This window comes from Bos grunniens, chromosome 20 (assembly GCF_055505025.1).
Source record: "Bos grunniens cultivar Pamir isolate PY7600 chromosome 20, Bosgru_T2T1.0, whole genome shotgun sequence".
Taxonomy (NCBI): Eukaryota; Metazoa; Chordata; class Mammalia; order Artiodactyla; family Bovidae; genus Bos; species Bos grunniens.
The window spans coordinates 15,284,640-15,297,075 of record NC_141184.1 but is presented as its reverse complement, the minus strand read 5'-3'; the positions used below and the strand labels follow the sequence as shown (position 1 = coordinate 15,297,075).

The following is a 12,436-nucleotide window of genomic DNA, read 5'->3' as shown; positions in this document are numbered from 1 at the left end:
CTTTCCTGCTTCCCACAGCATTTCTGGCTAAATATATTAACCAAAATCCTCTTGTTAAGAATTTAATTGTATCCCTCCTTTCCCTTCATTATATCTTTAACACTATCTCGACACTTAATATGAAATAGATGAGCAAAAGTGTGGCTGTACTGCCTTGGAACTTAATCGTTGTAAAACCCATGGGGCCCCATGTCTCTGGTTTCTGAGTCACTAGTGTGGATGCCCCCTGGCTGTGATAGATTTCTGTCTTGCTTTTTGTGCCCAAGTGCCTGCTCCCAGAATTAACCCCCTAGTCTGGTTCCTGGGCAGGCATCTGTGGTGTGGGAAACTCCTCCCACAGCCTTCAACTTCTCCATCACCACCTTCTCTCTCTTTACAAAAGAACCAGTCATCTCCACACCCCACACCACCTGCCCCTCACTGTCTTGAGATGCTCTTTACCTACTTCCCTGGGCAGTGGAGGAGGGCTCACTCAGCAGAGCCCCACATGCTCCCTGTGGAGCATGACCAACCACCGTCCCTTTATGCCTTTCCTCCTGCCAAATCTACATGAACCATTTGATACAGAACATGGACCCACCTGGAATCATGGCCTATGAACTGTAGGCATTTGTGCTCACTCTGCACTGTCATTCCAGCTTGTGCCCTCATGGCTTGTGTGAAGGCCTGGATTTGGTCCCCTAGACTGTCTTCGCATCTTGGACCTCAGCCTTTGGAAGTGCTGTCTCCAACCCCTGACAAGGCTGGAGGGTGCTTCCTTCTGTTCAGCCTCACTGCCACTGAACCAGCTCTGTGCCCGCAGTTCAAGCTCCTGCTCAGCCTCTCACCACTGCCCCACCCTCAGCCCTGAGCAGCCACAGCCTGGTCTACGTTCAGTGATGGTGGTGCTGCTGTCTTCATCATTCTAATTTTCTCGCTCCCTTAGGCAGCAACCATTTTTCCATTTTTTTGTTATAATTAACATACAATATAAGCTTCAGGTGTATAGCATAGTGACTTAATATTTTATACACTAAAAGTGAAAGTCACTCAGTCCAACTCTTTGCAACCCCATGGACTACACAGTTCATGGAATTCTCCAGGCCAGAATACTGGAATGGATAGCCTTTCCCTTCTGCAGGGGATCTTCCCAACCCAGGGATCATACCCAGGTCTCCCGCATTGCAGGCAGATTCTTTACCAGCTGAGCCACGAGGGATGCCCAAGAATGCTGGAGTGGGTAGCCTATCCCTTCTCCAGCAGATCTTCCCAACCCAGGAATTGAATCATTGAACCGGGGTCTCCTTCATTGAAGATGGATTCTTTACCAACTGAGCACTTAGGGAAGCCCTCTTTTATACATTATGAACTGATAACTTCAGTAAGACCAGTTACCATCCATCATGTCACCACACAAAGTTGTTACAATATTATTAATTATATTCTCTGTGTGTGCATTGCATTTCCATGATTTATTTTATAGCTAGAAGTTTGTACCTTTTAATCCCCTTCACCTATTTTGTCTATCTCCCTGACCCCTCTCCCCTTTGGCAACCATCAACAGTTTGTTCTCTTTATCTATGAATCTATTTCTGTTCTGTTTCTTCATTTGTTTTGTTTTTTAGATTCCACATGTAAGTGAAATCATGTGGAATTTCTTTTTCCCTGACTCATTTCATTTAGCATAATACTCTCAAGTCCTTCCATATTGCTGCAAATGGCAAAATTTCATTCTTTTTTCATGACCAAGTAATACTCCACTATATATGTATATTGGGTTGGCCAAAAAGTTCATTTGAGTTTTTCCATAAGATGTTACACTACATCTTCTTTATTTGTTCATCTAGGTGAAAGGGAACCCAGATCAATTATACAGTTCTAATAATCTGATAAAAGGATGCAAGCAATTTTGAGAAACTTCCTGGGGCTGAATTCTAAGAAGACTTTATCACATAGATCTTTGAGAGGGGCTTCCCAGGTGGCTCAGTGGTGAAGAACTTGCCTGCCAATGCAGGAGATGCTGGTTCGATCCCTGGTTGGGAAGATCCCCTGGAGGAGGAAATGTCAACCTAGTCCAGTATTCTTGCCTGGAAAATTCCATGGACAGAGGAGCCTGGTGGGCTACAGTCCAGAGGGTCACAAAGAGTCAGACACAACTGAAGTGACTGAGCACACAAAAGCATGTAGTGAAGCACAAGAGGGACAACATCTTTATTTGATGGAAAAAAGCAGAAACTGCCTCATGGCCATTTCTTTTCTTGAACTTCATTAAAGCTGGTATCTGGGAACGTACTATCAAGACATAGTCCAATGAAGAAAGTCATCGGAGAATTAAGAAAGCAAATGAGATCTAGGTGTATGTTTATATACATGTATATACAATTTAACGTTGATTTCAGTTGAGCCTAGATATACACTCAAAACACTTAATGAATGAATCTCCTTTCTCAAATAACAGTTGTCCCTTTGTCAGTACCATTTCAGAGTTCACCTCATATACCACCTCTGTCATTGGTGCTTTCATGACCAGTCACATTTTTCTGTCCTCCCTGAACTCTCATGGCTTATGTTTCTTGTAGAGTTCCTACATCCCCTACCTTGGTTCATGTTCACTTGAGTGCAGGTTCGGTCTGCCCCAGGGGACAGTACAGCCCTCCAGGCAGGACCATGTGTTCTCTGCTGTTCCATCTCTCCTGCTACCTATCCAACGGTTTTGCATATATTAGAATCTCAGTGGATATTTGTGGACAATTTTCCTGAATGAGTTATAGTACCAGAGGTAGACACTGTATGATTTGAGAGTTTGTAGAGTTTAAAGATCTAAGCATTCCATTTTAAGTAGCCCAGAATCTTTCTACGTTGAGAAATACCTTAAGCAGAAAATACCTCCACTAACGTTCCACATTTACTTCTATTGCAGGTGCACAGTTGTGGAGAAGCCTCAGTGAAAGGTAGGGAACTTGCTTTCAGTGTTACCACTGATGAAGAGCGGGTGGGAGAGGTGACTGGGCCACCGAGATGTGCCTCTGAAACCATAGTTTAGCGACAAGAATGACAAAAGTAATCTACAAGAGTGGGAAAATAAAGAAAAATACAGCTGAACTGAGGATGAGGATAAAATTGGGACTAGCTCTTGGAAGTAGCTCGCAAATTGCTGTAATATTGGGCTACAAGATTGCTTGAGAGTCACAGTGTGTGAAGGAGTATGGAGAGGGAAGAGTTGGGAGATGGGTTTCATTGGGGATTTCCTCTCCAACCTCATTTTGGGGTGTGAGCATCACTGCTGAGGTGGGTGAAAAACAGGTGACCCCGAGGCCTGGAACTCTGCTGGAACGTTCCTGAAGGTTAACCAGGAGAGAGCTGTTGGTTCATAGAGCTGTGGATTTGGGGAACAGCGAAGAGGAGTGGGAGGTTTGTAAGCTTGAGGGGACAGCGAGTATCTACCAGCGTCTGGGCTCCTGGCACAGCCGCAGGCAAAGTAGTTCCGTTTTCATCCACTGTACTCTACCCGGAAGTAAAGGTGGTCCACCCGGAAGTAAAGGGCCCCACCCGGAAGTAAAGGTTCTCCACTCAGAAGTAAAGGTGCTCCACTCGGAAGTAAAGGTGCTCTGCTGTGTGGAGGAGAGAGCTGGGGCAGGTGATGCGGGGAAAGTAATCAATATCACGAACTGCATGTATGAGAAGTGGGAAAGTGAAGAAGATGTAAGGGTTAACACCCCAGTAAAACAAATTTTTGTAGTTATTTATTTTTTAGTTCTGCCTTCAAAGTATTCTCGTATGACTGAAAGAGAGGGTTGAGTGCTCAACTTACATCCAAGTGGACTGTGTGCAGTGAAGACTCAAAAAGGAGACAGTTCAGTGCAGTTCAGTTGCTCAGTCGTGTCCGACTCTTTGTGACCCCATGAATCGCAGCACGCCAGGCCTCCCTGTCCATCACCATCTCCCGGAGTTCACTCAAACTCAAGTCCATTGAGTCGGTGATGCCATCCAGCCATCTCATCCTCTGTCGTCCCCTTTTCCTCCTGCCCCCAATACCTCCCAGCATCAGTCTTTTCCAATGAGTCAACTCTTCGCATGAGGTGGCCAAAGTACTGGTTTCAGCTTTAGCATCATTTCTTCCTGGTATATAACATACCCTTAAAAGCTGTGTGTTTATTTCAGGTGTAAAGTCCAATTTTATGACTAGTTGACATCTGTGTGCGTCTTCATTTTGGAGCTCAGATTTTCAAGGTGGGGTAGGTGGGAATGTAAACTTGCCAAGAGACTCAGCAGAAGGAGACATTGGCTATAAGAAGGGAAATGTGATCTTCCAGGCACAGACTCACCCCAGCTTGGCCGTCTAGGGCCTGGTTTCTGTCCTGTCCTTGCTGACACACTGAGCCTCCTAGGATATGTCTGCAGATGCTTCCCCAAATGTCAGGTGGAGAAGTTGAGCATGCTCCCTGATTCTGACTGGGGGAAGATCTGACCAAGTCAGCGGGTGTAATTTCAAAGGAATTTTAAAAGCTTTTTGATTAAATATTCTTTCATATCTGCTCAGACTGGTTAAGGCATTGCCCATCTTTACTATAGCCCTTGCTGTCCACAGCCCTTCTGAAGTAGCTGCAAGTTGCCTGGGAGAATTTCCACGGCACACTTTCTCAGCATGGAAATTAACTAGAGTATTTGATAAGGGTTTGGAGAAAAACCTTAGCTGTTAGTGAGCCCGGCAGGACCAAGGATCTCACTTTGCCAGTGTCAGGTTCAGTTCAGTTCAGTTCAGTCACTCAGTCATGTCCGACTCTTTGCGACTCCATGAATCGCAGCATGCCAGGCCTCCCTGTCCATCACCATCTCCCGGAGTTCACTCAGACTCACGTCCATCGAGTCAGTGATGCCATTCAGCCATCTCATCCTCCGTCGTCCCCTCTTCCACCTGCCCCTAATCCCTCCCAGCATCAGAGTCTTTTCCAATGAGTCAACTCTTCGCATCAGGTGGCCAAAGTACTGGAGTTTCAGCTTCAGCATCATTCCTTCCAAAGAAATCCCAGGGCTGATCTCCTTCAGAATGGACTGGTTGGATCTCCTTGCAGTCCAAGGGACTCTCAAGAGTCTTCTCCAACACCACAGTTCAAAGGCATCAATTCTTCAGTGCTCAGCTTTCTTCACAGTCCAATTCTCACATCCATACATGACCACTGGAAATTAGCTCCTTACAATGTGGCTTTTTAAAGATTTGTAACATTCTACTCCTTTGGGGAAGTGCTTGTGTGCCCCCAAAGAAGCCATGCTATGGAAATAGTCCTTTCTAGGGAGGTCTCTTTGACTTCAAAGTCACCCAGTTGGATATTCAAGTGCAGCTGATTTTCCACCTGGGTCCTAACCCTGTTCCTAGTGGTCTTGCCAAGTTACTGCTCTCTCGGCCTGCTTTCTCATCTGCAAAGTGAGAGGTAAGAGAGAGAATCATCTCGAAAATTCATTCCAGCCCTAAAAAGTCTGCAATGTGATTCAAGGGGATCAGTGTTACTTTAAGCTTCCCAGGAGTAGGAAATGACAACCTATTCTAGTATTCTTGCCTGGAAAATACCACAGACAGTGGAGCCTGGAGAGCCAGAGTCTGTGGGGCCACAGAGAGTCGGACATGACTGAGCGAGTACGTGTATGCATGCAGTGTTCCTTTCAGATTGTTACCCTTTTACCTTTCTGTTTGGCCAGTGCTTGTTTCAAAGTGATTTAATTCTCACTAGAAGGGATACTTTCCCCGATTTTCTTACTGCATTTTCCACTGTATAATTGCATTCTGTTCTCTGTTCATCACACTGGAGATGTGAAATTAAAATATGGATTTCTTTCATTTCTTTGATGGTTTGGTTTATTGTTTACAGTGATTCTTAGTATCTGGTACTGGCTAGTACAGTGGGTTTTTTTCTAATTTATTTTTATTGAAGTATAGTTGTTTGGACTTCCCGGTGGTGCTGGTGGTAAAGAACCTGCCTGCCAGTGCAGGAAACCCAGGAGACACTGGTTCGATCCCTGGGCCAGGAAGATCCCCCGGAGAAGGGCATGGCAACCCACTCCAGTATTCCTGCCTGGAGAATCCCATGGACAGAGGAGCCTGGCAGGCCACAGTCCACAGGATCACAAAGAGTCAGACACAACTGAAGCGACTTCGCACACATGCCCAAGTAGTTGATTTACAACGTTATTAATTCCTGTTTTACAGCACAGTGATTCGGTTTTATACACACACGTTCTTTTTAAAGTATTCTTTTCCACTATGGTTTATCATAGATTTTTTTTTTTTTTTGGTGGATAATTGCTTTACAATGTTGTGTTAGTCTCTGCGGTATGACAACATAACTCAGCTGTAAGTATACATATATGCCCTCCCTCTTGAACCTCCCTCCCACCTATCCCCCATCTCATCCCTCTAGGTCATCACAGAGCACCATGCTGAGCTTTGAAACATTCAAAACCATCTTATTTTAAGAATAAAGTGCAGTGATGAGTAGGAGGATCTTTGCAGGCAGAAGGGGGTGGGATTTTGCTCCTGTGAGGCAGGTGGGATGAGGATCTTTCCGCTTGTGAGGTCTGTGAAGTCTCTCTCTTCCTTGGCAGTAGTTAGACATCAGCATTTCTCCTTCCTTTCTCCCGTTACAGCCCGTACACCTGGATCCCCAGGTCTGTCAGGCTGGCTTTATCCTTCCTCACCCCAGCTTTGCACCAGTGGTTTATGCTTGGTCCCAGAATGAACCCGGCCTCTTTTCTGAGGGCTGGGTTTAAGGGCCATGAAGTTCACTGTTCAAAGGTGGATGGAATGATGGGCCATTCTGTATGACAGCCTCTAGGTCCACCCATGTCTCTTCAAATGGCTCAATTTCGTTCCTTTTTATGGCTTAGTAATATTCTGTTGTATATATGTACCACATCTTTTTTATCCATTCGTCTGACGATGGGCATCCAGGTTGCTTCCATGTCCTGGCTATTGTGAACAGTGCTGCAGTGAACACTGGGGTGCATGTGTTTTATTCACTTTGGTTTTCTCAGGGTATATGCCCAATAGTGGGATTGCTGGGTCAGTCATACAGAGTGAAGTAAATCAGAGAAAAACAAATATATATTAACGCATATATGTGGAATTGAGAAAAGCGGTATAGATGAACCTGTTTGCAAGGCAGAAATAGAGACACAGATGTAGAAAACAAATGTATGGACACTCAGCGGGGAAGGTGAGACACTAAGGGGTGAGACAAACTGGGAGATTGTGATTGATTTATATATACTCATATGTATAAAATAGATCACTAATGAGGACCTGCTGTATAGCACAAGGAACTATACTTAATGCACTGTGATGACCTAAGAGGGAAGGAAATCCAGAAAAAGAGGGGATATATGTATACATATTGCTGATTCATTTCATGGTACAACAGAAGGTAACACAACATTGAAAAGCATCTATACCCCAATTAAAAAATAAAACACAGTGGACCACTCTACCTTCATGATGCCACTGTAGAGTTTTTCCATTAACAAAGAGCTCCTTAAAAAGGGAACTCTTGTGCACTGTGGCTAGGAATATAGATTGGCACAGCCGCTACAGAAAACAGTATAGAGGTTGCTCAAAAAATTAAAAATAAGCCATTCTGATGGTGGTTCAGTAATTCCACTCCCAGGTCTAGATCTGAAGGGAATGAAGTCACTGCCCTCAAGAGATGTTTATGCTCCGTGTTCACTGCAGCGTTATTCACAGTAGTCACAACAGAGAAACAACTCAGTGTCCACCGGTGGATGACCTGGTAGAGAAAACTGGCATATATACACAGTGGAATATTATTCAGCCACTAAAAAGAAGGAAATTCTGTCATTCATGACAACGTGAATGAACCCGGAGGGCATATGCTAAGTGAAATACATCAGACAGAGAAAGACAAATACTATGTGATCTCACTTACATGTGGAATCTAAAAAAGTTACTCATAAAAAAAAAAAAAAGTAGAGTGGTGGTTGCCAGGGGGCTGGGGAGTGGAAGTGAGGAGCTGTTGGTCAAAGGGTACAAACTTCCGATTATGAGGTGAGTGAGTTCTGGGGATCGAACATGCAGCAGGTGACTGCAGATAACAGTACCATATTATTTACTTGAAGGTTGCTGACAGTAGATCTTAAATGCTTCCACCACCACCATGACAAAGTGACAATAATGTGAGGTAAAGAATGTGTAAACTACCCACTGTGGTCAGCATTTTGCAACAGGTACATCTGTCAGATCCCCATTGTACACTTAAACTTGTGCAATGTTGCACATCAATCATATCTCAATAAAACTGGAAAGAAAAGTAATTTCTCCTTCCTACAGTCCTAATGGCTTATTTCCATAGAGTCTGAGAAAATTTGCTTTGTCAGCTAAGCTTAAAGTACTTCATCCAAAATTTAGCATAAAGATAATGATATCTCTGTGCGTGCACATTCGTGTGTGCTCGTTCGTGTCCTGCTCTTGGCAACCCCATGAACTGTAGCACGCCAGACTCCTCTGTCCATGGGATTTCCCAGGTGAGAGCACTGGAGTGGGTTGCCATTTCCTCCTCCAGGTTATCTTCCCTACCCAGGGATCGAACCCATGTCTCCTGTGTCTCCTGCATTGGCAGGTGGATTCTTCACCACTGCACCATCTGGGAAGCCCTAATGTCTCTGTGCATGAAGGATGTTCTCAAGTATAATGTGTTACCCTTAACTAGTAAATAACAGTAAAGCCAGCATCAAATGTCTGATGTTACCAACAATAAAAATTGGATCGTTTTAATCAGATGCCATTCACATACCAATTTCTGTACCTGGAAAGTTCATTTTGTGCAAATATGATTCTCAGTGGGTAAGTCCTAAGAAGAGCTTGTGCTTGACCTTATTCTTTAATAAACAGTAAGGCCCAGCTCTGCATTCTGAACAGGATTTGTATGGAGTGGTCTGTCAACTGAACCAAATTAGCATTTTCTGTGGTTCATTTCTAGTAAAATGAAAGCTGACCTGGGGTATCATAGCTCTTAATTCTCGTGTGACCATGGCCGTGACTGAATAAAACCTCTGTTAACATAGGAGAAATTGTCCCCATTACCTTTAAAAACATAAAATTGGTTTCAGTTTGGCCTGATTTTTCTAAGTAAGTATAAATCAGAAAGAAGTACTTTTACTTATGTATATACTGATCATTTAAAATTTCCCAGATTAAAGAGTTATTTTCATCATAAACAGTTTTATGGTTCAGTGTCAGTTTACAGAAAATGTTTTTTTTTTTTTTCTTTAATGTTACAGATTTTGGGAGTTATGGCTGAGAACCCTGGGGTTTTCTTACAGATATCCCTGGAACCCCGATACCTTGGCTGTTGTCTTTCACAGAAAGTGGGGCGTGGCTGTCCAGGGGTGTAACGAGGGCCAGGACTATTGTGCCTGACCTCGAGCTGATTCTTGGGGGGCACAGCAGAGAATTAACAGACACTGCCTTTCTAGAGCCAGCTGGGATTAGCGAGAGTTGTGAGCTTTTTACCTTCAGTCTTTACCTCCAAATCTCAGGACTCCTCTGAGCTTGCTCTCTCGCTCTTTCTCTTTCTCCCCCAGCCCTGCTCCTGCTCTCAGGAGAAGCAGTTCTGTGGCCTCACTTTGTGGAGTGAAATACCCTTTTGTCTTGTCAGCTTCCAGATCATTGCCAGTCAAAGCATTCTAGCTGATTCTGGTTTTTTTTTTTTTCCGAGGAAAAGGAGCCAAGAACTATTGGTCGTAAACCCCAGTCCTGAGCTTGCCCCAGCTCATAGACCCAGAACCAAATGGAGCATTGACGTGAGAGCTGTCTAATTAATTAAACCCTGGAGCACAAACTCAAGCCTTGGTTGAAAGTGAAGAGTCATCTAGCATTTGCTAAATTGTCTCCTTTGAGGAATAGCATTCAGTGTGAAAACTGCGTTTTCTTATTTATGAATCATCATTACTTGTCAAAATTCCACAGCCAGGATGAATTACCAAGTAAAAAGAATTAACTAGTCACATGGTAGCTTAAAAAGTTTCCTCTTTGCTATTTGTGTGTGTGTGTGTGTGTGTGTGTTAGTTGCTCAGTTGTGTCCAGCTCTTTGTGACCCCATGGACTGCAGCCCTCCAGGCTTGCACAGCAGGAATGCTGGACTCATGCACTGAAACTACTAGATTTCACAGTTTTTAGTTTTTTCAAAAGTGTCTAAAATCCCCTCGTAACTTGTATTTTGTTACCTTTTTTCATAAGGCATCCTGTTTTGAAGCCGTATTTTTTAACTTCAGCCAGGACTATAGTTAGGGAGCCATATCTCCATGAGTTTTAAAAGAAAGTCTAGATATGAAGGATACAATTACCTGGAATGAATGAAAAATTCTTTTCCTCAGAAGAAAAATGCTCACTTCAATTTGGAATGTGCTGGATTTTAGCTCAAGTGTATCTGAGCTTGTGGCGTCTCAGGCTGCAGATGTCTGGCCAGCCTGCAGGCAGAGCGCCGCCTTGAAAGTCTCTACCCCGCCAACACAAAAAATGCGAATAGGCCTTTTATTCCTTTTTTCAAAAATCATAACTGAGCACAACTCTGTAGTCATTTATTGTAGCATGGAGGGCCGAAGTCCTTTTATTCCCCCCTCTTGGGGAAGAAGAGACCCATTCAGTGACTGAAAGACGGCAAGCTCCCAGCCAGCGCTGCCGCCGCGAGAACATTTCTCAGAATTCATCCAGATTCCAGTCTGTTGTGTTCATTTCTCAAAGTCGTGCTTTGACAGTCAGACCAGCTGAAGACAAGTACAGAGCAAAGGACAAGCCAAGTTTTTTCTTTTTTGTTTTTTGGACCGTGCCACTCATGGCATGTGGGAATCTTAGTTCCCTGACCATGAATCAAACCCACTCCCACTGCATTGGAAGCATGGAGTGTTAACCACTAGACCACCAGGGAAGTCCCCTTTTTTGAAAAAAAAAAAAAAAAAAAGAAAAGTTAAAAAAAATTTACATTTTATTTTCTAATTAAAAACTTTAAAATTTTATTAAAAAAATTTTTTTTCCTGCAAGCTGTTTTTAAAGCTGTTTGAGGACAAGAGGGCTAATTCTGCTTGCTTCCTGTCTCTTCACCATCAGTGGGGTCTCTACATAGAGTGTTGACTTCCTGAAAATGCTTCATGCTAGACATTTAAGGGCTTTCCCCCGCTCCTCAGGAGCCCATCAAGCTAAAAACCCTTCTTGAAACTGACGTGCATCTGCACAATTGCAAACTGATCTATTTCTTAGGCATTAAAAATAAAATGAAACAGGAAGTACAAACTGTTATGTATAAATGAGCTACAAGGATATATTGTACAACACAGGGAATAGAACCAATATTTTCTAATAACAGTAAAAGTAATATAACTTAAAAATTATGAATCACTGTGCTGTATACCTGTAACTTATACAACTTTGCACATCGACTACACCTGAATAAAATGAAGAAAATGAAATAGGAAGTACATTTCAAGGCCCACATGTTTCATTGACAAGGGAGATAAATTGCTAGACCTGTTTCCGGCTGTATAGTCCTGTCATGAGTAATATATTCTCCTTATATTCAAGCAGATTTGTCAAGTCAGAATGTGGGTGGAAAACCCCAGGCCAGGCTCTTGGTGAGTCTGGAAGCGGCAGCCCCTTACTTAATACTCAGGGCTCCCAAGTGAAAAACATTCAATATTATATTTTATAATAATTTATAGTTTTTGGTTTTTATAATTTGGGGCATTCCTTAAATTTGATAATCTGATTTAATGAGTCCAATTAGTTTTTTCCCCCCATTATTTTAGAGCTACTCCATTTCTGCATAATTCAAACTGTGTGTCCATCACTGTGTTCTGTGGCCACACCACAGGTGTCTACAGCCACTTGATAAGAAATGAAAGTTCTAGCTTTGGTCATTTTAATTCATGTTTTCAGATCCTCTTAGCCTCCTTGCTTATTAGGTTTGATTTGGTACTGGACCCTGTGTATTGGGTTTCCCTGGTGCCTCAGACAGTAAAGAATATGCCTGCAATGCAGGAGACACAGGTTGGATCCCTGGGTCAGGAAGAAGTGAATGGCTACCCATTCCAATATTCTTGCCTGGAGAATTCCATGGACAGAGGATCCTGGCAGGTTACAGTCCATGGGTTCGCAAAGAGTCGGACATGACTGAGTGACTAACACTTTCACTACATTTTTTTCCTGAAGTATTAAGCATTTGAGAATACAGTTCACTTATAAATATATAAATATATAAAATAAGGAGAAGGCAATGGCACCCCACTCCAGTACTCTTGCCTGGAAAACCCCATGGACGGAGAAGCCTGATGGGCTGCAGTCCATGGGGTCGCACAGAGTCGGACATGACTGAGCGACTTCACTTTCACTTTTCACTTTCATGCGTTGGAGAAGGAAACGGCAACCCACTCCAGTGTTCTTGCCTGGAGAATCCCAGGG

At 43.3% G+C, this 12,436-nt stretch overlaps 1 protein-coding gene across 1 annotated transcript in view; it reads left to right on the top strand.

The window, feature by feature from the left end:
- The window catches only part of RETREG1 (reticulophagy regulator 1), a 158,202-nt gene that overhangs the window by 45,487 nt on the left and 100,279 nt on the right, over window positions 1-12,436 (top strand). Inside the window, exon 3 of the mRNA XM_086362492.1 lies at window positions 2,900-2,930. Coding sequence (XP_086218618.1) covers window positions 2,900-2,930 — 31 coding nt within the window. The remainder of the gene's footprint in view (window positions 1-2,899; window positions 2,931-12,436) is intronic.